At 45.2% G+C, this 27,638-nt stretch overlaps 2 protein-coding genes and 1 long non-coding RNA gene across 5 annotated transcripts; 1 reads left to right on the top strand and 2 right to left on the bottom strand.

Annotated features, from left to right (window-relative positions):
* Positions 1-221: 221 nt before the first annotated feature.
* LOC136993490 (uncharacterized) lies at positions 222-1,313 on the bottom strand. The gene is made up of 2 exons (XR_010885821.1): positions 1,115-1,313; positions 222-877 (listed from the first exon to the last, which is right to left on the bottom strand). It is a non-coding gene; the product is annotated as an uncharacterized lncRNA (long non-coding RNA).
* Positions 1,314-1,484: 171 nt separating this feature from the next.
* Positions 1,485-15,477, top strand: DHRS7B (dehydrogenase/reductase 7B). Of its 2 annotated transcripts, none has more exons than XM_067306083.1 (7): positions 1,485-1,516; positions 7,765-7,940; positions 9,678-9,793; positions 10,509-10,719; positions 11,432-11,524; positions 13,005-13,157; positions 13,869-15,477. In XM_067306083.1, the coding sequence occupies exons 1-7, from the start codon at positions 1,497-1,499 to the stop codon at positions 14,072-14,074; spliced, it is 975 nt and encodes a 324-aa protein (XP_067162184.1). In that variant the 5' UTR covers positions 1,485-1,496; the 3' UTR covers positions 14,075-15,477. The 2 variants fall into 2 exon arrangements, with proteins under 2 accessions (XP_067162184.1, XP_013800948.2); XM_013945494.2 differs by lacking the exon at positions 1,485-1,516 and adding an exon at positions 1,868-2,468.
* A 3,088-nt stretch (positions 15,478-18,565) lies between these two features.
* On the bottom strand, positions 18,566-27,638 carry TMEM11 (transmembrane protein 11). Of its 2 annotated transcripts, none has more exons than XM_067306075.1 (2): positions 27,556-27,638; positions 18,566-19,487 (listed from the first exon to the last, which is right to left on the bottom strand). In XM_067306075.1, the coding sequence occupies exons 1-2, from the start codon at positions 27,618-27,620 to the stop codon at positions 18,971-18,973; spliced, it is 582 nt and encodes a 193-aa protein (XP_067162176.1). In that variant the 5' UTR covers positions 27,621-27,638; the 3' UTR covers positions 18,566-18,970. The 2 variants fall into 2 exon arrangements, with proteins under 2 accessions (XP_067162176.1, XP_067162175.1); XM_067306074.1 differs by lacking the exon at positions 27,556-27,638 and adding an exon at positions 21,041-21,338.

Here is a 27,638-nt window from a genome sequence, read left to right as displayed (position 1 = left end):
GCTAGAACAAAAAATGTCTTTTTCTGCTCTTTGTATTTCAATTTTATTTGTATAAATAACATTATCGATTCTTGCCTTTCATTTCACTTTGGCCCTGAAGCCAGAAAAGTGCAAGACCATCACACCTGTCACAGTGTGATTTTTAGGAAGATTTTTGATCCTTTTTTCCTTTTTCCTGAATTACTGTTCCCTCAGTAAGGACAATTACAAATTAATTAAAATTAATTCATGGCTCCAGTTTATTTTCCTTATTGGAAGAGAGGACCAGAATGCTATTATCACATGTAAACTGTCCTGCAAATAGCTGTCCTACAAAGCCATCTTTTATTTTGCTGCTGTACACGGGTAAACACACCTGAGATTAACTGCCTTTGTCTCTGGCAACGCTAAAGTATCCCCCACTGCTTCTGTAAATGTATCTTCTGCTCGTGCACACAGTAGTGAATCCTTCCCCAGTGCAAAAGCTCCTTACAGCACTGAGCCCATTTGGACTTTGGGCTTTTGGGATCACGGGGACCTTGATTTACCAGAGGCCTAGTCAGATCTGTGCTATAGCCTGGCAACCGTCTATTGCCCGTTATCAGTGTTCATTACTTCAACAAGATTTAATTACTAGAGACTTTCCTGCAGAACCTGTAGCACCTTCAGGCCCCATTTCCTCAGAGATAAGCTGAAACGCTCCCATAGCACTATTGCAGTCTGTGAGCTTCGCTGGGAAAAGCCCATTTAAAAACTGGGAATCGTATTTCCTCGTATCGCAGCCTTGACCGGGGCTCTGCACAAATCCCTCCTGGTCGCCTTTTGCGGGAAGCCACCGTCCATTGCTCCTCGTGGTCACACGCTGCACATGGGTTCTGGCCCGTCATACATGGTTTCTCTGTACACAGAAAAATGGAAGAGAATTTAGACCAGGGTAATGAGCAACGCGCACATAAAATGACGACCACTGCAGATGGGAAAGTGTCCTAGTGCGTCAGGGATCCCGGCTGGAGGTCAGATTGGTAATTACACAGCACGGGCCCGGGGAAGCCACGGAAACCGCCAGCCCAGCCCCACTGCTTAGGGGCGGCCACGTTTCCGCGTCTGGGTTCTGACTGGGGAAAACCAGGCCCGCCTGAAGGAGGCCGGGGAAGCCAGGCCAACCCCCGCTTCCGGCCCTCTCCGGCCTCCCCGATCCGAGTCCAGCGGCGTGGGGACGGCAGCCGTGGCGATCCCAGCCCGGGGCGACCCCGCCGCGCTGCCGGGCCCGCGGGCAGCGACACGGGCCGCGAAAACACCGATGGGGGCGCCGCCGGCTCCTCCCGGCCCCGCCGCCTGCGGGAACCCTCGGCCGCGAGCGCCGCTCCCTGCCCGGGCCGTACCCGCGGGCGGACCGACGAGGCGCAACATCCGGCTGGGGCCGCGCAGGAGCTGCCTGTCATTGGGCACTGGCGCCGAGGCCCCGCCCCTCCCGCCGCGGCGCGTGCGCGGCGGCCGGCGCACTTCCGGCGGTGGCCATGGTGACGGCGGCGGGCAGGTAGGGCCCAGCGGCGCCCCCAGGCCTCGCCCCGCGGTGGGCGGCTGTGGGCGAGGGCGGGCGGCGCGGCCGCGGTGGGAGCAGGGGGGCCGGGGGCTCCCAGTCAGCACTTCACCGCTGCTGCAGGTGTTGAAAACGCTGGAAAAATCCGAGGAGACGTGAACGCAGCGTTCGTTTCCCCGGGGTGCCGCGGGCGATTCCCGGCTTGGCCCGCGGCTGCCTGCGAAGGGCCGTGCTTCGGCGCGGCAGCTTTCGAGTCGCCTCGCTCTGGTTTATCCTCGCCTGGGCCCCGAACGCATTTTGAGTGGGAGGACTGGAAATACGTGCCGCTGAATAAAAGCGGCAGAAAGTTTTACGCGAAAGTAATTTCTCAGCTCCCGTCTGGCTTTTGGGTGCTGAAAACATATTTTTTCCCCTTGTAACATGGAGCGAGACTGTTGTTTTGCATAATGATTATATAAAAATCTTAAACACGATGCTCTTAAGTGATTGTTCAACTACAGCAGTTTGTTTTCTAGGGTAGAGTTTAATGAAATGCTTGCGAGATGACCAGCTTGTTCAAGTTGCACTGGAAAAAGTAAACCCAAAATACTGTAACTGATACTTATATTAATAATAATAATAAACCCGCCAGCAAATCTCAAACCCTTGTTCATTGTTGTCAGCTGCACACAATGAAAACTTACCAGTCTCGTGTCCTGACTGCTGCTGCTCCCTAGCGCTGCTGTGTCATTCTTCATAACAGAACTTGCCGTCATTTGGTGGCAAAATCCCAGCTGGATTCTTTCTCCTAAATCCCTTTCCCATTTTCCATTTGAAATGGTTGTATTGTAATGAGGAGCTTTGTCCACCTATTGAGGTTTTTCTTAGGAGTTTCAGTGGTTTCTAATGATCTCAGCCTATTTTTGACATCATTTTTTTGTTCATGAAGTTTGGAATGAATGCTGGTTATGTAAGTGCAAACTAGTGTTTCAGTAGTTTAATTGTTTGAATTAATTACAGTAATCACTGTAGAGCCTATATTGTTTTCCCATTAGATTTTGAATGCATTTTTGAAGTTTAATTTACCATGTGTGGGGACCTTGTGCATCAGATAAATTGTCAGCAAATTTTGTTTGCTTATATAAATCACTGATTTAATAGACAAAACTATATTTCCTTTTTTTTTCTGCCTTAGATGTCTGTAAATTTGATTTCAGTTTCTTTCCAAAGCAGCTGGGTTGGTAAAACTGTTTAGCTGATATAAAATGCAAGTAATGCTCACTCTTCTCTCTATCAAAGATAGTTTAGTGAATTTGGTCTGCTGGGGCAAATGCCCATTTCCCCAGTTATTACCAGCTTTTGATGCAAAGTGCGAGAGACTCATCTGTCAGTTCACTTGTGCTCAAAGTTCTCAAGAACCAAAAGGAAAGAAATAAAAAGGTCTGCTTTCTTAATTAGCATGATATTAATTTTAGAATGTGCACTATAAAATCAGAATATGTTCCAAAACTAAGTAAAATCTTAATAGAGCAATCACAACTGATTCATACATTGTCTTTTTTTCATCCAAAGTGCATAAAGTCTACTTTTGGTCTTTATAGATGCTTTGGATTCAGTACTAGAAATTATTTGGTTAGTACTAGAAATAATCAAATGATCATCAAACATTTTGTATCATTTTGAATTCTCCTCTACCTTCTTAATCTGGAGGGGTTAAGTTACCCCCAAATTTCAAAGGTCACAGACACTATTCCTGAGGTTTGTTTTTAGAGGCAGTTCTTGGCACTCTGTGCCAGCATTGGACTGAGTGTATTTGCTTGGACTGCTGCCATTTCCTAATTTAAGTGAGGTCTGTCCTGTGCTAAAAGACCGGAGGGAGACATCATCTCAAAGTCACTGGCAAGTGAGTTCTTTTCCAAGGTAGGATATTGTGCTTTCTTCAGAATAAAGTTGGTAGCTAGTAACACTTAGAGCTGCTGTGCTTCTGGGCAAATGCTTCCTTAGAAAAAATGATTTTTTTCCTTCCCTTTTTCCCCCATCTTCTAAATGACACCTTTTGCTTTCTGAAAATAGCCTCCCAGTTGCTGCCATTTGTCATTTAAAGAACAATGTTTTTCTAGATGGCTGAAGCTAAAGGAGAATAGATGTTGTTTAGGGAAACTATCATGTCTGTAGTATCTTTTGGGGACTTGAGCTCATCTTTGCTGCCTTTAGTGTGCTCTTGAGCTTATTAACTAAACTCCTTGTTCCTTCTGAGATATTCTCCTGGTTTTTACAGGATAACATCCAGTTTTTGTTTTAAGGGGAATGGTTTTTTAATGGGCATGTGTATAGATGATTTATTTTATATTAAGGCTTTTCAAAAAGATTCCAATCACCTGAATTTGCTTACATTATCAGTATTCTCATTTCTGTTCTCTAACACCCTAATCCTGTCTTTTGGGATGGGGAGCTGAAAATTACAGGTGTTTATTTGAGCCGGTAATGAGCAGTGGCTTCTCTCCCGCAGGTAATTTGGCATCATAAACATTATTTATCAAAAACAAATAACAGATCCATGCTTTTTTCAGTATGTATAGCCAAGTCTTGGGACAAAGGTGGTAGTGGTCTTAGAGCTTTGAGCAGGGTGTCTGAGGATATCCAGTTCGTCTTGAATTAGCTGTGAATCTTTTTTGCCCCCCTTCTTTGTTTTTAATGTGCCATGGCCCTATCTGTCCTGAGATGGCTTTAACTACTTTGAAACGTTATCAGTCTTAAGCTGGGTTTTATGCTTCTGATCTTCTGCCAGCTTTTGTTTTGCGACTTACCATTTTTGTTATTGTGAGTCATGTCCTTTTTATCAGTGGTCTGTTTCATTCTCCTTCAGGTTGCCGCAGTTCTTTCCTTTGGCCTTTCCACCAATAAATAATCCTAAAAACTGAACTGAGTATAATTGTCACTCTGTTGTGTCAGTAGCCCAGCATGGGGCTCTGTGAAATGGATACTGTTGAACGTATTGCAGTATGCCTTGAGCTGATTTCCATGTTCTGCTGGCATTCCCTTCCCTATTTATTCTATCAATGGCTTTTTATTAAGCTTGTTCAATTTTACAAACTAAAATAAGGACTCATGGATTTGTGATGTAAGCTGGTCCATGAACCAAAGAAAAACTTGTTGCATTAGGTCTAAAGTGCTGCAGCAATTTTTTCATCTTTCCTAAACAGTTTGTTGAGACAGTTTGTCTTTGCTCTTTGTCCTAGTATTTCAAGCTTGACTGAACTGGGATTTTCTTTGTTCTGGGGCTCTTTTTAATGGGTCATTTCTGTACTTTCCTTGGAAGATATCTGTTACTGTATGACCTAAATAAAAAGGACCTGTATCTTTGATCAGTTATCCCTTCTCTCACTTGCTCCCTTTTTCATCCAGTCTTTTTCTTCCCCTCCTTCTATCTCTCCCCCTCTTATATCAAAGGGTGATACCTGTTGATTCAAACTCTAGCCTGGAAGCTGCAAAAGCAGGTTTCTGTTGCTGACTGTGCTTATGGCTGGCAGCAACCTTCAGGCAGAGATTGGGTAATTTGCCCTGTTCCCATGTATCATATGGAAGAACAAAAAGAGAAAGAAAAAACATAAAAGGCTTGGAAAGATTGCCAAGTGAAAAAGGATTAAAGGCAGAGCTTCTTTGTTTAGAAAGTAGATGAATAATAAGTAACATGATTAAGGAATAAAATGAATTAGTGTGTTGACAAAGTTAAGCAGGCGTGACTGGTTCATACTGATGAGCAATGGATGCTACATGACAAAAACCACATTTAGCTTTTAGCTGGTAGGCTTGGGGGCTCTTTTCCACCAGCCTGTGTGGTGGAGAGTTCAGTGCTTGCAAACTCAACTTTTATTTTGCCAAGGACCTTGAAAGAACCATTTTCTAACCAACGTATGGGAATCACTCCCATCTCCTAGTGTGGTTTAGTTAGAAGAGGCATCAGAAAAGTTCCCTCTTCACAGTTACTTCTTCATCTGCTTTACACTGTCATCTCCATTTTACAGGAATCAGAGGCAAAGGTTTTCAGGGCTAGATTTTTAAAATGGCTCAGCTTCAACATGGGCTCATAGATCAAGTCACACTCCACCCATCAGCTCTCACTTTGGAAATGATGAAAGGTTCTAAATGGGAGCTGAAGAAAAATCTCTAAGACACACTGGTCAAGCTCAGTGCCTGTGGTCCCTGCCACCCACCTCTTGTCTTCTGAATCTCAAGAGATCCTTGAGAGCAAAGAAGGACAACATAAAGAAGGCAGCTGCTTTATATGACTAGCTGAGCATGAACCAGTAAGGAGCACCTCCTGCTTATCCAGCCTGAAGAAGGCCAGTGGCTTTATGTCTTTCCCTGGAATTATTTTAGGGGTGATGTGCACTCTTATATGTTAAATCAACTATACCAGTCCTCTGCTATAAATCAGGAGAATTCTGCACAAAGAGGTGGAAGGATAAGATGCCGATCTGACCAGCTGTGTATTATGCTCCTGCGCTGCTTTGCAACAGACTTGAGTTTAATCCTCCTTCTGGGTTTCTGCTCTCCCACTTTGGGCATACTCCCCATGCCTGGGGGAACTTGAGGCCTGGATGTCTGTCCGCATCGTGCACAGCTATTACACAATAGAGTACTTTTGTGGAGATACTTGAGTTAGCTCAGGAACAAGAAGCTCCATAGTAGCTTGGGCAGAGCTATGTACTAGCTCAACAGTTTTGGTTTTAGACCTAGTCAAGCTTTATTTAGAGCTAGCTCAGCTCTCTTTACATGGTGTTTTATTGTGTTCTAGCTATGCCTTCAGAAATACTTTCTTTATACCGTTCACTAGTGGTTCAGCTAGCTTGTTCACTGACCAGCTGCTTGAGGACTTCTGTCCAAACTCTTGATGGAAATCTGGGAGAGCCTGTCATTTTTCCAAACCAGCTCTGTCCTGGGGCATGTAGTGCTACTATCATCCCTTCTGCTCCGTACAAGCTGAGTATTACTTAGTAATGTTGAATTATGGCCTAGCATTATTAGTTGCCTCCTTGTTTTGTTCTTATAGTGCTATCCTTTTGTTTAAAGTATTGCATGAGTTGTATGCCCAGACCCTGCCAATATCTTCCTGGTAAAGACTTATCTATCAGTGTTCAAACTCTATCTGTAAAACAGAGAAAAGATGCTAATACTTGGTTTTGGCTTTATATGTGACCCAAAAGATTATAGATTCCAGGAAGAGGTTATAACTGGCTTTACTTCACTGTGACATTGAACATAAAAGCCTGAGGGTTTAGAGTGGGAAACTTAGTGACCCTGTTTACAGCAAAAGTATCGCTTACTCTTTGGCGATGTTACAACCTATTACATAAACTTCTCCCTTGAAGGCAAGGCTTAGCTAGGAGATTAGGGCTATGCATTGGAATCAGAATCCAATTCCAGGGTGAGTTAGGTCTTGTAGATACCCATAGCTTGGGTTTCCTTCACAGATTTAATTTCAGTATATCAGAACACAGGTTCTCTTGCTGTTAAACTGTGCAATTGATGTTGGCATAAAAGTAAAGATCATGAATGGAGGCTCTAGCCTACTAGATGGGACATATGGTTAATTTAAATCAGATAACTTGTCTCTGCTAACAGGTGTTGAAAGACACTGGAATTGGAAGCACAGATTTCACCGCATTAAGCAAATAACCTGCTCAGAAGGAAAGCTTATTCTGAGCCCCCAGAAGTTAGAGTGGGTTATATCCATCTAGGATAATATACAGTAACTGGTCTCTGGCACTTAGATACTGCGGTAATTGCAGTTTTAGAGAAATCTAAGAAGTTTTAATAGAATCATAGACATGTATAGACATTTCCTATCTCTGAAGAGCTTTCACTCTAAATACATCTTGTGCAAGAGAACAAGTCTAAAGCAAAATGGAAGAGCATCTGGGAACAGCATCTCTGAAGCTATGTTTGTCACACAACACCCGACAAGATCCAATGCCAAATGTCCTGCTGGGATGTTCAGAATAGCATATAAATGCTTAAAATTGGATACTGATGTGAATTTTTGTAAGTCTAAATGAAGGATTGAGGAAATCTGTTGAAGATGCCTCTGTATAGAATTTGGTTTATTGGTGGTCTGAGAGTCTAAGGCAGTGGGTGGGAAAGGGGGCTGTGCTAATTTTAAACCTGGTGAGACTTCTTTTAAAGAAATATTTCCCTAGTTTTCAAGCCTCTGCTAAATTTCTTGATGGTGAAATGCTCTGTTTGCTTTGATCTTGTGGTTCTAGGAAGACTGTTCAGAAAGGGAAGCTCATGGATTTCACAACCACAGTCATCATCCCGCTGCTTTTTGGCAGCTTGGGGATCTTCACCCTCTTCCGGCTGCTGCAGTGGATGCGGATGCGAGCTTACCTCCGGGAAGCAGTGGTGGTGGTCACTGGGGCTACTTCTGGCCTGGGAAAAGGTAGGTGTTGAAGGGTAGCAGAAAGGTGCTGTAGGCAGGAGGAACAAAGGGATGTGGAAGAGAGACCTGTTGGAATAAAGCAATAATGATCAGAAAGCGCCCATTCTTTTGAATTTTGAAGAGAGGTACGTTGCCCAGTCATATCAGTTATAACCATCCCCAGTGCAAATTTTGATGTAAAAACAAAACAAAACAAAACCCCTCCAACAAATGTTGAGACTAATTTTAACCATTCTGTATAAACTAGAGCTCATCAAAGCAAGTAAAAAGTCCTGTGCTGTCAGGCATCTTTTTTCTAAGTCCCAGAAAAGTCAGGAAGTCAGATTGTTTCTCTAAGACTTCCCAGACAGAACTGCTGTTCTAAATTCATGTTTGCTGTTGTATTTCCAGATTCCCTGTCTTTTTTTCCACTTCTTATTCCCACCTCTCACTCCCAAGTTAAAGTAACTTTCCTCCTGTGGTACAAATCCCTCAGTTTTAAATTCAAACTCTTGGTAATATTAATGGCAAGAGCCAGTGAGTAATCCAGTAGTTTTTTCCAAATAAATTTTTATTCTTTGCATGGGTGGATATGTTTTTTAATTCTGCTTTCTATAATTGCTTTAAAAGCTTCTTGAAGAGAAGACAAGGTGCTCTCTGCTATCAAGGCCTTTCATTAGGATGAGTACATTTATAGAACAAATAGAGCTTAAATTGATGCTGTCTTTGCACGTGAGTTTTTCCTTGAGGACAGGGGTGTTCAATAGCTGAATGGCCAAAGGAGATGAAATGGTCCTCTCTGCCTGTCAGAACCAAAGAGCTGGGAGTGGTAAAAGAATTAGTATTTCATGTCCAGAAGAGGTGGAACTAGTATCTCAGGAGAGACCTTCCTGCTGTGATACACTAGACAGATGAAACACTGTACATTGTTGGGTGTTCCTTCCCACTGTTTTTCTTCTCATCTCATGAAAAGCAAAACCAGGATTGAAACCCAGACTGCTACTGCCTCAGTTTAGATCTCCACCAGTGCAGTGAAGTGTCCTCCCTTACTGACTCTTTAGCAAGGTCTATGCTAGTCCTTCCATTCCCAGTTATTAATATTCTAGAGGACCTCTAATTACTGTGGGTTCTTCTGCACCCTTTGTTACCATCACGCTATAATCTCTTGCACGAATAAGGAATTTGTTTCACTAGATCACAGAGAAGTAGTTTAGAAGAACATGGGATTGCTTCAGCAGCTGGTAGCACTGAAAGGAGGACAATATCGTAGCATCCATTCTTCTGACTTCTCTTGATGTAGATCACCTTGATGAAGCAGGTGTTCACTGAAACCCCTCAGACCAGGCCCCACTACATTAAATGACATACGCAAGGTAACAGTGGTTCCGCTTAAGAAAAGCATATGGTCAAAGATTAAGAGGCACAGGCGGATTTAACCAGCTGATGAGGGAGTATGTGTGAGCAGCACAGTAACTGCATAGCCAGCATAGGAACCGTGAACACACCAGCTGCCTCACCATTGTCACGTGTCTGTCAAAGTCACTGGAAAATTGCATCTTGCTGTGACTTCACTGTAACTCAGCCTACCGCTCAGGGATAATAAGGCCGCCCTAGACCCTTGCCAGATTAAAAAAACAAACAAACAAACAAACAAACAAACAAACATGTTTTTAGCCTACCACCAGATATGATGTGGATCTGCTGTTTGTGTCTGGCATTCAAATGTCTGCTTTTCTCTCTTCCTTGCTCCCTCCAAAGAATGCGCAAAAGCTTTCCATGCGGCTGGCTCCAAGCTGGTGCTGTGTGGCAGAGACAGCGAGAAACTCAAAGACCTGGTACAGGAGCTTTCTGCCATGACCAATCACCGAAAGAATGTGAGTGTGGGAGAGGGAAAGGCCTGTTGTCTCATCAGTCTGAGATTTCTGTTCATGTTATTATAGAAGATACAGAATTGCTTGTGGGTTGTTCTGGCTGTGTTGAGCAATAGGAAAGATGCAACTCTGTGGTTAGGAATAGATACTGCTGTAGGAGTACACTGAACTGACATGTCATGTCTTGCAGAAACCATACAAAAATAAGCCAGCTGAAAAACTACCCTGTCTTATAACGGAAATGCATGCATATGAGAGTGCAGAGTCCTCAGACATCCTTTGCATCTGTACTTATATACAGTATCTGAAAGAGTGACCTTGCTTGTCTTAGCCTTTATTTTTGATGTCTAGTTCTGATGACAGGGTATAAGAAAGGTTGTGCTGGCTTCTGAAGGAGACACGAGTTAAGTTTTTGACTACATGAGATGCATTTTCTTTAATGAAGCAATAGCAAACTTTAGTACCCGAGGCAGATCTGACTTGACTCTTTCCTAGCCTCTGGTATAAGGAACAGGCTACAGGAAGGGGGAAAGACCAGAGCACAGCCTGCTCCTATCACATATTTTTATCAGGTAACTGCTGCACTCTAATCAAACAAGGTCTGGATGGCCCTGCCTGTGCTCCCAAAGCTGAGAAATCCCATCTCTCCTCTAAGTCACAATTATGAACATACAGCACATCCAGAACTGGCCTTGTGCTAACTTTTGTTTATTCACAGACACACAAACCTCACACTGTGGTCTTCGACCTCTCAGACACTAGAACAGTCCTAAATGCTGCTGAAGAGATCCTGAAGTACTTGGGTCATGTGGACATACTGATCAACAACGCAGGGATCAGTTACCGAGGCACAATTGTGGACACAGGTCTGGATGTGGACAAGAAAGTGATGGAAACAAATTACTTTGGTCCTATAGCCCTCACCAAAGGTATCTATGATCAGGATTACAGTGGGACAATGGATTTGACTGATATCTTCTGCAGGCCAACACAACTAAGCGCAATTTAACTTCTGACTCTAATTGTATTTGGTATAATACAGTATAAGAGGGGAGGAGAGCTTTGTTTTATGGGCAGGCCTAGAGGATGCTTGGACTTGACTGCACTGGAAGTACCTGATAAGAGATGATATCTTGTTTAAAACACCTCCTGACTCTCGTCTCATGGGAGCTTATGGAGGGATACCTGGTTTGTCTGTCTGCTCTGATAAAACCCTAGAGAATGCAGTCTGGATTGGAGGTGAAGCTGTAGCTTTCCTAGGAGGCCTCTTTGGTTGTGTAGAAAGTTCAGCCTGGAGGGTGTCAGCTACATGAACTGGAAAGATGTACTGGTGGCAGAAAAGAGCAAGTCCTGCCGACTATACTTGTCGGAGACGATAATGACTATAGCGGCTTTTGTGAGGCCTCATTGGCGTAAGGCCATGTCCTGAGCACATTGGCAATTGTCTCCTGATAGGTGAACGTCCCAGCTAGACTGCAGCCTCAGTGAGAGGCATCCTGGGCGCCATCCCTCTGCCTAGCCCCTACACTGAATGAGGATCTTCTCACTGACTTCAGGCTTCCCTGAAGCACTGCTCTGAAAGCGTTGATTCAGCAATGGCAGGACTGTTATCCTGAATGGGTCTTTTCTGTCTCTTGCTAGCACTTCTCCCCTCCATGATCAAGAGGAGACAAGGCCACATTGTGGCCATCAGCAGTATTCAAGGCAAAATAAGCATTCCTTTCAGATCAGCATGTAAGTACCTCCACAGAAGATGGGGAAGACATGTTTGGGGCACTGGACTGAATGAACACTTGGCTACTGCTTCCATCTGTTGCTCCCGAGAGCTGGCAGCACGTGGGGAAGGCAGGGCTGTGCATCATTCTTGGTGTGGTCATAAACCCCTGACAGCCACTGAGGAAGGTATTCTCACATACAAAATCTTAGCCTTGTCCTCAAGTTATTAGGGGACAGGGAAAGGGAATAGAGAATGTGGCCCTTGCTTAGAATTTTGGTCTGAAAACTGCTTGATATTCACATCTTAAAACTTGAGTCCTATAAACTTGCTAGCCATTAGAATTAATTCCTTGATTTCATTGCATTTTATCCTTGCTGGTCTGCCTAGTTAATCTCCTCTAGGAAAGTAAAGGCTTGTTCTTTGGTTTAATAAGTTCCATGGTACAACCAATACCAAAACAAAAGCCTAAATGGTTATCTTGAGTCAGCAAACTCTTAGGCTAAATCAGATATAAGAAATAACATTGGTGAGATTACTGGAAAAGCCTTACAAAAGATGGAGGAACTAAGAGGAGCGTGTTTGGCCTGCCAGCAACTGTAGATCATTGAAAATAAACAGAAAAAGGGAAGGGTACAATGGGGATGGCATAAAAGTGGTAGAGCATAATGAGAGCCTGAATGTCGAGTAAAGGCAGCTGGAAAGTCTGGGCCGTCTTTGCTCGCAGATGCTGCGGGTACGACCACACGAAGAACTCTGTTCTGAGGAGCTTTCAGAGCATCTGCACAGCAACCAAAGCAGGGTAGACCTGGCAGCATGGAGCTCAGCTCTTACCCAGGTCCTTGCAGCTCGGTGTGCTGGTGCCAACCCTGCAGCCACACTGAGGTGGTGGCACAGCCGCCGTGGCAGCAACCAAGCATATGTGGAAAGGGAGCAAGGAAGAGGAATTGCTCAGCCATTTAGAAGGGGGAAATCCTGCCCTAGGCCACACAACTCCGCTCCTGCAGGCTTGTGTGATCAGGTTTTGACTTGTGCGCAGCCAGGCTCTGAACCTGCTCTGCAAGTCTGTAATGCTCAGCGCACGTAGGCCAGCAGGGTGCTCAGCAGCGAGTGTCAGCCCTGCCTTCCTGCACTGGGCATCACATTCCCCCAGCCCCAGCTGGTCTTCTCAAATGCTTCCTGAGCCAGACTTCATGTCTCCTTTATCGTGAGTGGGAAGCAGCTTGGGTTCACTCTGTAGTGCCTTGGCATGGCTGAGATATTAAGCTCAGGATCCTAGCCAGTTTCCAACTTGAGTATTTACATTTTGCCTTCCTAAATTGCCTCTCACTCCCACTACCTGTTGTTGCCATTCACTAAAAACAACTAGAAGTTGGCAAACAGCTGCTGTGTTCTTGCTGAGAAGTGGCTTCATTTCAGGGACAAATGCATTCAGGGGAATGAATCTTCCCTCAGCCCTGCTCCTTCTCCTTAGTACATAGCCCTTTCCTTGTTTTTCAGATGCTGCCTCTAAGCATGCTACCCAGGCCTTCTTTGATTGCCTGCGAGCAGAGGTAGAGCAGTATGACATTGATGTGACTGTTATAAGCCCTGGATACATTCAGACAAACCTTTCCCTCAATGCTGTAAGAGCAGATGGATCTCGCTATGGAGGTGAGATATGATTTTGTGTCTTATAACTGAAGTGTCTCCACTTCACCGAGATGTCTGAACTCCAAAGTGTGCTTGCGACATGTGACCTTTGGTGGGGACGTGGGTTAGCCCTAAAGTATTGAAAGACAACTTTAGATGCAAGGTAAGAAGAGTAACCCCCCAAACTGAGCCTTCCTAGACAGAAACTAATTTGGAGTTATTGAGACTTCAGGGTATTTTATAGCGCACGTAAATCCAAATATTTTCTTTGAAGGACAGCTCTGTATCCTCTGACCTACAGAAGCCTCTAGACCTGCAACATACATATCCTAGGAGAGATGCTAGGTTTGAGAGGGAAGAGGAGAAAACAAATTCCAACTACTGATTGGTAATTTCAACTGAGCAGTAGGACAGGGGAAGGGTGTATTTTTTTCCCTCTCACTAAATCATACATCTGGAATTGACAGTCATAACTAGAAGAACACATTGGAGCATTCAGCTCTGAGCCTTAGCTCCTGAGATAGGCCACAAGGCTTGTGGAGCCGCAGCCGGGGTATCAGGAGGAGCGTATACTGATTTCTAGCTCAATCATGAATCATACTATACATAACTGCTGTAAAATCCAGAACCTATAAACAACCATGTATAGTCAGAACAGAGCTTTCCTGGGACAGGTACTTATACGTGGGCTTACCTGCTGCTGTTGGTGCTTACGTGGTTTTGCTTTGGCAGTTATGGACAAGAACACTGCCGAAGGCCAAACAGCTGCAGAGGTCGCCCAGGTGGTTCTCAGTGCAGTGGGGCAGAAGAAGAAGGAAGTACTTGTAGCTGGTCTCACGCCCTCCTTGGCTGTCTACCTGCGAAACCTCTTCCCCAGACTCTTCTTCACCTTAATGGCATCTAGAGCAAAAAAGGAGAGAAAAGCAAAGGACTCTTAGCGCTCAGCCCGTTCGAGCAGTAACTGTAGGGAGAGGCTAACCCCTGCAGCTTGGCTGGGACATCAGTGGAAGTGCTTCTGCTGGAAACATTTCTCAAAATGCTCCAACTTATTATTGCATGGAGAGTGGGAAGCTGCCTTCCCTACATCGGGGTAGGCCCATGTGCCAGAAGGCAGCACCTAGACCTCACCTAAAGAAGGATGCTTGGAACCAAGAGAGAGAGCTGAGGCTGCAGGGGAAGGTATCTCAAGGGAACACACTTCGCAGCAGGGGAGGCCCACATGGAAGACAGCACCTCACTTTACTTCACTCCAGACACACTCAGCTTTACTGGCCCGCTACAAATAAAACCCACCTGGTTTGCCTACATGCCAGCAGATCTTAGCTTTCCCCACCCCATGGCCCCTGTGAAATACAGTCCCCAGCTGGGTGCTCTCATGATTACTGTCTTCTTCCCACTCCCTCCAACCTGATCCAGAACACATTGCTTGGAGTGGAAAACTTCACAGAGCTTCTGTTTGTAAACATGCCAAATCATCTGGTGTGTTAAGCTGAAGTTAAGTCCAGTGCCATTTCAAAAAAAGTAACTGATGTAGAATGCAAGTTTTATTTGGAAATGGTTTTATCTATCTATCTGGATCATGCCTTACTGAAGTGCAGGGCCTTTTGACCCTGTACTACTTGACAGTACAGTATTAATCCCCAGCACAAATTAATGCAGGGGAAGCACTGAAAAGATTTAAAAAAAACCCAAAAACCCAGCATAGCAAGGTATACTGTTGAGTGTAAATACTGTGCAGTTGATGGCCCACCTGCAGGCCTAGTGCAGGGAGGAGGTGCGGTTCTTGAGCTGCCAGGCACTCTGGTCTCCTGGCAAGCGGAGGAGAAGCTGTGCACAATAGCTGGACACTATAAGACAGACCCTTAGTTCTCACCTGTTTTAAAGCAATCACAGATGCTAATTAGGATCCGCTACAACCACATCCGGTAGGGGGAAGGATACCTGCTTGTTCAGGTATCACAGGCCTCAGCCCTAAGGGTCAAGGGGGTGCCATATTCCATCTTTCATCCCTTCTCTTGTTCTTGTGCTAAGTAAGGCTTTTCCCCCTCCAAAACAAGAGGGAGAAGACTTGCATCCTGCCCAGTCTGATCCCCAGACAACTCATGGTGTGAGGGCAACTGGCAACACTGGGAATGGCTCCGCAATTACTGCGGTTTGTTCAGAAAGGACAGAAGTCAATTTTTTTTTTTTTTTTCATTTAACTAAAACCTGCTACTAGGAACTAAGGTCCAGATCCTCGCTGCCACCTCCATGCACTTACCAGCATTCTCCATGTGTACTGCCCTGTGTGTCCTGCCTATGAGTGCATATCTGATGACAAATAAATTATATTGCCATGAAATGCATCCTTTGTCGTATTTAACCCCTCACAGCAGTTAATGTGAGAGAAAGGGAAAGGAGGGGTTTTTTGTTTGTTTTTTTACATTCCTGCAAGGTGCTTTCTACCAGCAATATTTGCAGAACAACGTACTTCCTCCCAGTCCCTTTTATGTGATCTGCTAGTTTAGACTGTGAATTCACACACAAGATTAATCACACTGAAGAAAGCCTGTTGCAGATGTGCAGGTTTATAAGGACTTTCTCCCTCAAAAAGCCTTTTCCTGACCACTGCAGAATAGGAATCTCAGCCCAAATGATTGCCAGAACATGTTTAATGATCCTAATTCTGCTCAGATAAGACATACACTATTATCACTATGGCTGAGGTTGTAGTTTTGCTATAGAAAGGCCTAGAGTTGAAATTACAGATAGTTGAAGCTTTCAGGTGTACATGCTAAAGGCTGGGATCTTTTTCCTGTTAAGATATGAATACAAGGCATTGCCTTCTCTCCTCAAGGAGAGTTTCTGCATTTGTTAGCTGTGCTTTTCCTTTCACATGTCCGGGCTTTGATTTTTTTGGGTGAAATACAGTACTTCCTGCCAGCCTTGTCCAACTGCTCCGTCTTCCGGTGTTTCAAATCACGGTGCTCAGGAAGGACCAAGCGGCCACTTTGCACTTCTGGAATTACCATCCAGGGTGCTGAGGGGTGCAACACATCAGGCCTGAGGAAAAAATTACACATAGGGGAGTTACTGTTTGATCTACAGCTGCAAGCCAGAGATGCTGAGATTGCGCACGCTCCCCTTTGAAAGCAGATTCCCCTGCCTGTGACAAGAGAGCGTGCCGCCGCCTCTCAGAATGCCTCCCTCGGAGGGCGGGTGGGCAGCGAGGTGTGCAGCGCCCTTGCAAAGCGGGCTTGCCCCAAGCCACTGTAACCCAGCAGCCACCAGCGGGGGAAGGCAGTAAACGACCCCAAAGCCCGGCATACAGCAGCCATCCCATGTGACGCACTGAAACATGCAACCGTTAAGACTTCCCTCCCCTTCACTCTCCCATGTCAGGTTTGCATCATCACAGCACAGACTTCTCAATAGCCAGGACGTTACCAAGCGTGTTAGCTAGACTGTCACTCGCTAATGTTTCTTGGAAAACATCCCCCCCATCTCCTCTCTGCCTCCGAATGGAGTGAAAGTTGTGCTTTTAAACAGACCTACCTGTTGTGACAGCTAAGTTGCCTGTTCATCTTTCCTCCTGCAGCAAGTGCCCACAGCAGCTCACACTCATTTTTAACTCCAGAGCCCTTGATGTAAGCCATGCTCTTAGGCAGCCAACTAAGGCTAAGTCCTCCATGCCATACTGACCATTCTGGGCAATGGAAAACTTAACACAATTAAATGTCAGGACCACAGAGGTTTGGTGAAGAAAAGGAGCTATTAGTCCTAACAGTTCTTCTGCACTGATTAAATAGAAAAAATAAATAAAGAAGGCACAGAGGAATGACTCGTGTGGAGCTAAGGCAAGAATATTCTAAGGTGTTCTGCAGCAATAAAATACACATTAGCTAAGGCAGATCTGCCACTAGTTTAAATTCATCCAGAAGATAGAACTCTAGAAACGAGCAGCATCAAGGCTTGAAAAGCTCCCTCTCCAGAAGCCTCGGGCTGACTGCAGAAAGATGAAGTGGCTGCATTTCTTCCCCTCCACTCTGCCAAGGCAACAGTACGTCGTTGCTATAAATAGAGCCGCTCTGGATCCTGGCTTCTTTTAACCTTGGAGGGAGGTAACTTAGCCACGGTACCAGCAAAAAGGCAAGGGCTTTAAACAGGGCCATTGCCACCTAACAAAGTCTTGGTGTCACAGGAGCTCCCTCCAGCCCACGTGCCTGCACAGATGCGGAGGTGTAGGTAAAGGTGGTAAAAGCACTTGTTCAGAATTCCTAGCAAACGCCATTTGCCCGATACGCGCACAGCTGGGATGTACGTGCTGCTAATACAAAAGCTTCATCAGCAGAAAAACACAAGTTGCAGCCTCCAGCCGGAGAACCCTGCTGCCATCAGGAGGGGAGAGGGAGCTCTCACTGCCTGCTGTTGCAGTTTGAGAAAGATAAAGATGGAACTGAATTTGGTTTCTGACCTCATGAGACTCCCTTCCGAGGTCAGTGGTTCAGCTGCGGAGGTCAGATTGCAACTACCATTTAAGCAAGTAGTATACCTGTACGCAGGCAGTTTGTATTACAGGCTTTTGCTCTTGTATTCAGATCAGACACTTGAAGCTGTGCCAAACCACCCTTCTAAACGCACACCACACCTATTTTCCATCTGGTATAAAGAGATTAGAGCAACCCGCAAAAACTAACTGGCAGATCTTGCAAAACAATAAATGGTTTCTCTTCAAAGAACAAGATTTTGGCAATTTTAGCTAAAAGGTGAATTCCTGCACAAGACTGAATTGTAAAGTTTCAGATTATAACAGCGCTACAAGACACAATCATGCAGACACTGGACGCCTCCTGCAGCAGTAGCAGGCAGCTCCAGAAGTTAGCCTTCCAAGCGAGACCCAGGAATTGCAGAGCCAGGGCACAGCCGTCCAAGCGCCAGCTCCAGCAGCAAAGCACAAAGGTAAGCTGGACTCTTGCCTCCGAGTCCTGCTGCACGTGCTACAGCACATCTCGGTGGAGCACTCCTACAATAACTGAGCAGAATGTGTTTGACCGTAGTTGGAAACAATGTTATTTCCATTGTGCAAAGAAGTAACAGTTGGAGGCAGCGGGACAGCACAGGATTTGGACACCTTTAGCCCCAAGGATCAATGCTGAAGAAATTACTGAAAGATGCAAACAGTGGGGTAACCACTATTCCCTCTTCCAAAGAGGCAGCCAGTCAAGCAAGAGGAAAAGCACCGCTCTGCAGCTGTCCCTTCAACAGATAGCTGCGAAGTAACGTGGGCACTGCTGCCACGTGCAGTGGACAAGAGGAGCAGCAGGTCCATGTGTGCACGTGCAAGTATATAACTATAAGCACTCAGGTTCTCATAGCAGAGACCAGCACCTCCGTCCCCTGGAAACACACTATAAAAAGGAACTGTGTTAACAGTAAAGAAAATGCAAAAGTATTTGAAATTCTCATCCTTTAATGGTCAATGATAACTTCTGGCTGGTTCTGTGTAATACAATTAAACAATATACTTAAATGTTTCCAAAAAAAAGAAAAAAAAAAAGCTCTCATCCCTCCCCCCTTTCTTTATATAGCTTCCTTTCTTCCACTGACATTCCACTGCTGGATTAGACTCCCATGGCCTAACATACAGCTCTCTCAAGTCACCGCACATCCACGTTTTAAGTGTAATGAAGAACTGAAAAACCTTGGTGCACCTGTGATGTGTTATTTTAAAAATAACAGCTCTATTAAACCAACTCCTTCCCAGTCTCCACTGCTTCTCAAAGAGGAAAAACAAAATGTTACTGTGGGAGTCTTAATACACTTGTCTTTGTGGGTTTCTCTCTTCCCCGCTGAAGTCATACAGCGTAGAGTTCATAGATCTTCTTTACACAGTACACCAGGGCAGCGAGTGCTATCGTGTTATGCAGTCTCTTTCTGTGCAGGTCGTCCTTCCTCACCAGCACCACTGGAGTGGAGGAGGTGAGCGTATGCAGGGGCAGGCGGGAAAGTTTATAGGCATCATACTCTACTTGGTACTTGCAGCAAGGATCAAACTGCCAGGAGATACCATAAAGGGTGCAGCAAGCCATGCTCAGCACGCCAGCAGGCAGCGAGATGTAGTGGGAATAATCTACTGGAAGTGCCAAGGGGGTGAAGAGACAGGTGGTGCCCGCTAACACAGCCGTCTTGTGCAGGCAGTTCCCGACAGTGATCCAGCGGGCCGTCTCATCCCCAATGCGAGTGGGCTCTATCACTATGTATTTGTACTGTGCTTCCAGGGCCTGCTCCAGCTCATACTCAAACTGGTCCTGAGCATTCTCTCCGTTGTAGATCTCATGCACGATGTAACAGTCCGTGGAGGACAAGGTGACCCTGTTAACAGGAAACACAGGATTAAAACTACAGAGTTTAAGGACAGACTTTCCATCAACCCAGTTATAAGAGCATGAAGGAAAAGCGACTGAAGTCAGGGCAGTCCCTCAAGGTCACTCAGCCTCTGTTTAACAACAAGCAGCTTTTACAAGTCCAGATTCATGCCACATCAGCCAATTATGTTTTTTATGTAAGAAGAGTTATCCTAAAATGAGGCAACTTATCTTTTGTTAAATTTTCCTAGCTTGGAGGAACTAAGAACATTGAGAAAACAGGATCTTGGGATCAGTTCAGTTCTCCCAAAACAGTCCCTCACGCTGATACCCAAGCAGCTGCTCTAGAGATGTTGTAACATCACACCTCGGTGACCACACTGGATGAATGAATGAACCACAGAGACTCAAGGAGTTTTAATAAAAAATAAGACTAACAGCTCATTCATTGAGAGGGCAAGTTGCATTGGACCTTTGAGAGAAAGCACCTTCAACCGCGTTCACTTTCTCTCCACAATAACCACCTCCTTGCCCTCTATGCAGCTTGCTATCTAGTCTTCCATGTTAAACCCAACCTACGGGGATGGCAGAGAAACATTGCTGGAAGAGAAGATGAAAAAGGTAGCAGAGCACTCAGAATTTGTTACAGAACGGTTCGTTCCCTCTGCTGAAGTAGGGGGCAGCAAGCAAGAAAGCTTTTAACCAAAATAGGTTTTGGCAAGGAAGAAAGAGATGTTTGCTCTCCGCTGGAGCAGGCTCCCTGCTGACAGGCAATTCACAACAGACTTGTACATCCCCCATTTGAGTATCAGCTTTCAGCTACCTAAAATCACATCAGTTTCCAGCTTCCCTCCACCCTCTTCACACACAGCAAGCATCACCTTGTCGTAGCAGGCTGTTACAGCTAGCTATAGCTAGAAAAAAGGATTATGACTGTTTACCTGCACTGAAGAAGGGTAAAAACTATCCATTAGAACACAGCAAAATACCCCCCTCTAAACAGAAGAAATTTGTATTTCTGACATACTTGTGCTTAACCAGAGCAAAAACTAAACACGTGGCTTCCCAAGGATAAAAATATCTGGCAGATTCCTCTAGCAAGAGGAGAGCAAACTGCAGGCATATTTGACCTAATCGCAGCAGACAAAACAACCTCATCCCAACAGCATTTAGACCCTCCTGATATTGGGAAGCAAGAGACTGCTAAAATGAAGAATGAAACGAGTGCTTTTTGCTCCATCAGTACAGTGGTACTTGTGTGCACGCACTGGAAAATAAGGCAGAGAAAACACCCATTCATGAGCTGCCGCGTTACCAGACGTTACCCTTAATGTGCAGCTTCGCTCACACTGTAAAGGGTATCATGCAGTGGCCATCTGTAATCAAGAATATTGTTAAATTACAAGTTGGTGCCAGAAGTAGCTGCTTTTGTGAATAGGGGCAAACATATCAAACAGCAGGAGCTAAGATGCACCAATCTCTCTCAAAGCAGAATAATAAGCAGTTTCTATAAAACTCTGGCTGGTATCTATACAAACCTACAAGGAAAACTCCACTTACAAGCTAGTTATTGGGTTCTCAGCAGTACATTTCCCTTTGGCCTGTTCACAAGTAGAATGGGAAATAAAAATCCACCTGAACGCCGTGTATACCGGGGGCTGGTTTAAGGCCGTCATCTTGTCAAACGTTGTTAGGAAAATTGAGCAAAACTCTTCACCTTGATTTTTAAGGCAACCTTTCCAACTGAAGGACGGATCCTGTACATGATTAACTCCTTCAGCACAGGATGCTATGGGCTCTGGTGTTCAGTAGTGAATTGGCAAATACTTAAAGGAAAATTTGAAAGGACAGCGCTTGCATAAAAATTTAATACAGTACTTTATTCTTTTTTTAAACACAACTAAGTGTTACACACAGAATTAGTTAATCAGATGTTGCAGTAGTATGTTAAGGAGACAGCTGGTAGCGGTTTCTGCCAGGGATTTTTTTCTTGACCAGACCAAATGCAGCCTCAGCCAAATCAAGAATTCCAGTTTCATTTCGGAAGACATGCTGAGACCTAAGGTAGCTCTGTAAAACAACACCAATGACTACGTGAAACCACTTACTAAGTCATAATGACTTCAGTGAAAAACTATTGCTGAAAGGCATTTTCAGTACTGGGTCAGCTTCCAGCTTAACACAACTCTCCAGTTAAAATTATTATTTCCTTTAAAGTAGTATTTTTCAGGCTGAGAGAAGAAGTCAACAGCGTTTAGTTTTCTGTAACACCTAGGGCCCTGCAGTGTGGGTCTGAGAAACAGAGAATTAGAAACCAAATTCAACTTACATAAGCCTCAGCTGAGTTCTTGGTTAGGAGCAGCATGACAGCCTGGTTACCCTAGGATCTCTCTACAGTCCGTGGGAAAATAAGGAGGGAATGAACCCGTTTCTCCCTCTCTGCAGAAGAGCCTTGGGAGCCGGGCGTCTCGCTCTAGGAACTTAAGTGAGGTAACTACATTACATGGGATGTCTGCAGACATTGGCCAGAGACACTACTGTCCATCTCTCCTGGAGTCTTGGGCACTGCCAGGCTCTGGGGCTTCATAAAAATGAAATCGAAGCACAATCCTTCTGAGCCAAAACAAGCATAACGAAAAATATTTTTCATTTAAAAATCACTGTGAACTAAATGCACAAAAGCTTCTTCCCTGGTAGAGCCTAGCCCCCAAAGCGTGCTGTTTCTTCAAACTAAGTCCCTTATTAGGGAACTAAATCTCTGTCACAGTGCTCGAGTTGCAGCTGGCAAAATGGACAGTCCCCAAAACAAAGGACAAGGAATGAAGAATTAGCTGCTCAAACAATAGGACACATGAAGAGCCAGTAACGCAAGCAGGACTGACATGAGAGAAAGCCTCTGCTCTGCCACAGAGGAAGCAGAGTTCATCGTATATCATTTCCATCCAAGAAGTGGCTGCTCCTGGAGGAAGGGCAGCTGAAAGCAGAGTTGTTTTAAGAAGACGCAGAAGGAGATGCAGCTGAGATGCACAGGCTGAAAACAGGCTTCAGAAGGTTTTAGACCATCTCGGGATGCAGAGTAGGATTGAGGGCTTCAACTATGAAAACCCACAGACACAATCTCTCCTGACACAGCCTTTCAATTGAACAAGTTACACATGAACAAATCCAATCAAAGCAACTGGATTTGCTCTAACCCTGCAGGCTACGGAGTTTGCCTTTTGGAATTGTCGTCCCCCCCCCCACACCCTTCCCAGCAGTGACAACTAAAAAAGCAGAACTATGCAAATCAATTCCAAGCTGGCATCCATCAGTTGTGAAGTACTGCTAATTTTACATAAACTCCATTTCACTTAAAAGCACAGTAAATAATCTATGTCAGAGATAACCTAGTTCCAGAAGTCATAAAATACCGCCACATGTTCAGAAGTCCAGAGTGCCATTTACTAGACAGACCAGAACCTACAAAAAGCAGGCATTAACACTATTCAGTCAAATGGTTTTCCAAGACCCACCCCCTGCCTCCACAAGAAGAGGGCTATGTTAATCCTCCCACCCACCCTGAAAAAAAACACCCACAAAAAAAGTTGTACAGCTGTCCTGCAAGAACGGTTCTGGAGCTTCCATCCAAATAGTTTATCCTACTGCAGCTTCATGCGTCCCACTCTTGAGAACTTTTTGAATGCCTCATTCCTGGTGCCAGCTGCATACATATGTGGTGAAACGTGGTAGTACTCTGAACTATTTTTATATAAGCTTATATAAAAAAAATCAAGACAAAAATCATTTAAAAATCACTAATGTAAAATTTTGGTAATGCCAAGATTAGAAATAAGGAATCAGTTGTTAACAGAGCTACTACCAGCAGGAGGGACAGAAGTGTCTGTCCCAGCCATAGGGCAAGTTTCAAATTACATTTGGAATATCTTCCTAACATGGGAATATCAGGGAGCACCAGAAGGATACTGCAGCTGGCTGAACAATGGAAACTTCAGCAGTTTCCCCAGTTACAAGCCTCAAAGCAGCTCCGTTTCTCTGCCTCCAACTTGGAGGGAGTCTTCCAGCTGCCTCTTGAAAACACCAGCCTGGCTGGTTAAGTACAAGTTTCAACTGGACAGTCTTTATGGATGAAGAAAGAAATACCCTTCTGAGGAGGGACAATAAGAGGCGCAATGCCACTCAATGGGAAGAGACCGTAAGTTTTGCCAGGTGCCAACTGACAAAGGGAGAAACAAAGGAGCAGACTGCTGAAAACAGGGCATATGACAACATCCTGGAATAAATCCCAGCATCTTCCCACCACTGTCCACTTGGAGGGGACAACGACTGAGCCTCACGAGTGTGTTGCCTTTGGCCTAATGGTGTTCCTCAATCTGCCAGGTGTACTTTCAGCTAGGATTTCAAGTCCTCCAACTATCTGAATTCTGCAAAATGCCCAGAATCACAATTAGAAATGATCTCAACCTGCTTAGAGGCATCAAGCACCGGTACAGTTCTGAGCAAAAAAGGGTTTTTTAAACCACTCGCTTAACACGTAGGTCTTTAAAAAAGATGTCCCTGGACAACAGTAATGCTCACAGCACCAAACAGACATTCAGCTGAACTATAAATGAAGACAGATCTGTTTGATTTGTACTTAAGAAGGAAGGAAGAAAGGAAGGAGAGCTTTGCAGTAGTGTGACAGATAATGCCTGTGACTCCAGAAGTCCATCACATGCAGCGCACACACATAAAATCTAGTTTAGCAGTACAACTAGGGACTCGAGGCTGGTTGTGTGAATGATTCCAGAAGAGGCACGTTACAGATGGTCAAAGCACACAGTGTCTGGAGTCGTTATTAGCATCTCAGCTAAGCCTGAATAAGTCAAGAAGGTCTGTTACAGTGTTTGAATTCATCTTGCCCAGACTAAGCTTCCCTCCCCCACATAAATCCTCCTCAAAATTTCATTTGATTTCATCATGAAAAATGAGTTGTGGTCTGGCTTTAATTTCCAGTGGAAACACTCCCTCTCAAAGTCTTATTCGACAAGAATCTATTTTTCTACTCAGGAGACCTCCATGATATGGTGCACAGGAAGTGCTACAGACCCAAGCTAAAATATGTTTCTCTATCAAACCTCTCCATTCTCTGCTAGTCTCAGGCCATTGGCCACTACTATCAAGCCTATGGCTTTCAGAAGGCCATTCTCAAAAGTCTGCCAATGCACGCATTAAAGTAGAGGGGAAAAAAATGAAAAAAAGCACAGCAATAAAGCAAGATTTCCAATCAAAAGGTGCACCTTAAATACAAGTGGGAAGAAGAACTGGAGAACATAGGTGAGATCTTCAAACAGCCTTGGCAAATGAAGACAACACCTACTAAGGGAAACATTACCAGGCCAAAACAAAAAACACCAGCCACCTGAGCAAAGCAAAGTGTCAATTTTAAGTCAACTAATGATTAGCCAGGCTAATGGAAACAGGTCAATCATTGCTCTAAGCAAACAGATTGCCAGAAATCTGAGCAGTACAGGCAGTGAGAGATCTTTAAGGGTGCAAAGAAGCCCATGTAAGTTAGCAGTGAGGACATTAAAGCTATTCTTTCTGGAGTTTGTTAGAACATCTCCCCAGGGAACAAGTGGCATTCTGTTTTGTGTTCTGGCGGTCATTGTGCTGAATTTTATACATGAACTCCAAGTACAATTCAGTGTCTGTTCTGTATAAAAAGTTGTTTTGGTCTCCAGACTAACAATTCCCTTTAGACAGTCTCCATTAAAGAGTCTATCCAGAATGAAGAAAAAACAAGTATTTAGTGGGTTCTTTTCAGTGTTTTGGGCTGTTCACTTTAACCTTATTATTTCACCACTAGAGAGCAAATTGCAGTTCACAGTCAATATACTTTGAAATTAATATCTTTACATTTATTTCTAGTCGGAAAAGTACTTTTCAACAAATTACAACCAATTACAGAATCTCTTTTAACAATAGTCATCTACAAAAGGATGCAGTCTCCACAGATATAGTTGCCTTTTTTTTTTTTAAAGGAATATAGTTGCCTTTTTTTTTTTTTTTTTTTTAAATGAAAGCTGGTCTAGTTTAATAGCAGACAGTATTTTATTCACGACCAAGTCCCCCGACGCTACCTCCCAACACAGATGCCTTTCAGACTAGCTGGCTGACAAATACAAAAATACCTTGAAGCAGCTCATTTATGAGAAAGCTGGATTAGTATATTCAGTTTGAAGGAATGTGTCTTTGGACAAGAATCCTGTTCAGCGCAAGAAAACTGTACTCTCTATATAAAAAGCATATGTCATCATTTGATGACATCAGCTCTGTCAGCCTTGCCTTTTACACAACTTGCATTGCCAGCAGCCAAACAAGATGGGTAGGTATGATTTAGAATTAGCCACTGATTGAGAAAAGACAGAGGCCCAGTCATGTCCATCTCCAGCTTTGCAATTGCAAGGAATGAGTACTGCCTGAGTGATATCACCTGACACTCATTAAAAGTATGATCTCGTGCTAGGTTTGTATGGCACAACACCTAACAGAACAAGCATCTTCTGATAGGGATCGTGAGGCACTGGTCAGTGGTGCATCATAGTCACAGATCAGCTATTGTCTTGCTGTGTCACGTCTCTCCTTACTTACGTACTGCTACATACTTCTCATTGTAAAAGGAAAGCTGAAGGTCAGTGAAGTAGGTAACTCATGTTTATGAATAAGTATTTTTTGATCATAAGACGAAGAAGAAACATACTTAAGAAATACTTTAAATTACAGTTAGATTATTGTATAGTTAGCAGACTAAGTTACACAGCAAGAACTCATTTTAAAATCTGCATGAATTTTCATCCTGGTAGGATAATTTGCACTGACGTTATTAAGTACACTTTTTCGTATTTTTTTCTTCACTCCCATTGGGAGGAAAGGTCTGCCACATGAAAGCTCTTCATGTGTTTAGTTCTGGGGCAGGTGCCAGCACTGGGTGCAGACAGTTTTACCACTCTGCCACTGAGCTCCCTGGTATTCTTAGTTGTTTATACAAACTACACTGATGCAGTAATTCCATCAGCTCTTCCAATTCAATTACTTCTCAGTTCCCTGAACACAGACAGCATTCCTGCATTTTGCATTGGCACCAGGATTTTAAGCGCTACTTGCAACTCTCCCTGGCTTCATAGATTCAGCACCGTCAAAGAAATGATACTCTTTATATACAGCAAGGGAGCAAAATGAAGCAGAAACCACAACAAGAAGTAACAGGGAAATCACAGTCGTTAGGTAAAGCAGCAGAACAAAAGGAAACTTCTGTTCTCCATAAAAATGCAGCTGCTTTCAGAAGCTTCTGGTTGCATTAGCTGGCCCCAGGGCAAAACAGGGAAAACGCCAGCGTAAGGAAATAACAGGATTTAACTACAGATTTTAAGCAGGCAGAGAACTGTGCGTACAGATTTTAAAGCAACTCAAGATTTCTCTCCCTCTCTTTTTCCTGCCTTTGAAAGTTAGGAGTCCCCAAGTTGCACAGCCGCTCCGCAGGCAGCTCCGGCGCGTCCCAGCTGCTCCTGCGCCCTGGCAGAGGGCGAGGGAGAGCCGCTGCCCGAAAGGCGCCTCGGGGAGCCCCGCGCGGAGCGGAGCGGCGCGGCCGGAGCCGCCCCGGGCAGCGCGGCGGGAACCCCCCGGCGGCCGGGGCCGCCCGCGGCGGGGGGGAGGTCACCCTGGCGGACTGGCCGCTGCCCCGCGGCCGGTAAAAATAGCCGCGGAAGGAGCCTCGCCGGGGCTGGCCCTCCTCCACGCCGGCCCCGAGCGCCGCATCCCCGCGCGGGTCGGGCTGCGGCCGCCGCTCCGGCCGCGCTGACCTTCCCCTTCCCCTTCGCTTTCCCGCCCGCCGCGGGAGGCCGCCGCCCCGGCCCCGCTTCGCCGCCCCGGCCCCCTCAGCGGCGCCGCGGCCGCCGCCCGCCCCTCGGCGGGGCGCACCCGCCCTTGCCCAGGGGTCGCGGGGAGCCCCAGGGGGCCGCGGCCCGGCTCTCCGCCGCTCCCTCCTCGTCCCGGGAGCCCCGGCTCCCCCCGCGGCCTTCGCCCCGGCCCCGACTCACCTCTCCCGGCCGCCGCCGCTGTTGGTGCTGCCGGGGCCCGCGCGCCTCCTTCCCCAAGCCGCCATCTTGGAGACACTCGGCTC

Source organism: Apteryx mantelli, chromosome 16, assembly GCF_036417845.1.
Source record: "Apteryx mantelli isolate bAptMan1 chromosome 16, bAptMan1.hap1, whole genome shotgun sequence".
Classification (NCBI taxonomy): Eukaryota; Metazoa; Chordata; class Aves; order Apterygiformes; family Apterygidae; genus Apteryx; species Apteryx mantelli.
The sequence above is the reverse complement of the archived record's forward strand: the minus strand, read 5'-3'. Positions and strand labels throughout refer to the sequence as shown.

Excerpts from the sequence above, each read along its gene's own strand:
- DHRS7B (XM_067306083.1), top strand. The coding sequence starts at position 1,497 with ATGGTGACGGCGGCGGGCAG. Across the intron at positions 1,517-7,764 it reads ATGGTGACGGCGGCGGGCAG|GAAGACTGTTCAGAAAGGGA; the intron begins GTAGGGCCCAGC and ends TTGTGGTTCTAG. Across the intron at positions 7,941-9,677 it reads TACTTCTGGCCTGGGAAAAG|AATGCGCAAAAGCTTTCCAT; the intron begins GTAGGTGTTGAA and ends CTCCCTCCAAAG.
- TMEM11 (XM_067306074.1), bottom strand. The coding sequence starts at position 21,156 with ATGACGGCCTTAAACCAGCCCCCGGTATACACGGCGTTCAGGTGGATT. Across the intron at positions 19,488-21,040 it reads GAGAACCCAATAACTAGCTT|GGTCACCTTGTCCTCCACGG; the intron begins GTAAGTGGAGTT and ends TCCTGTTAACAG.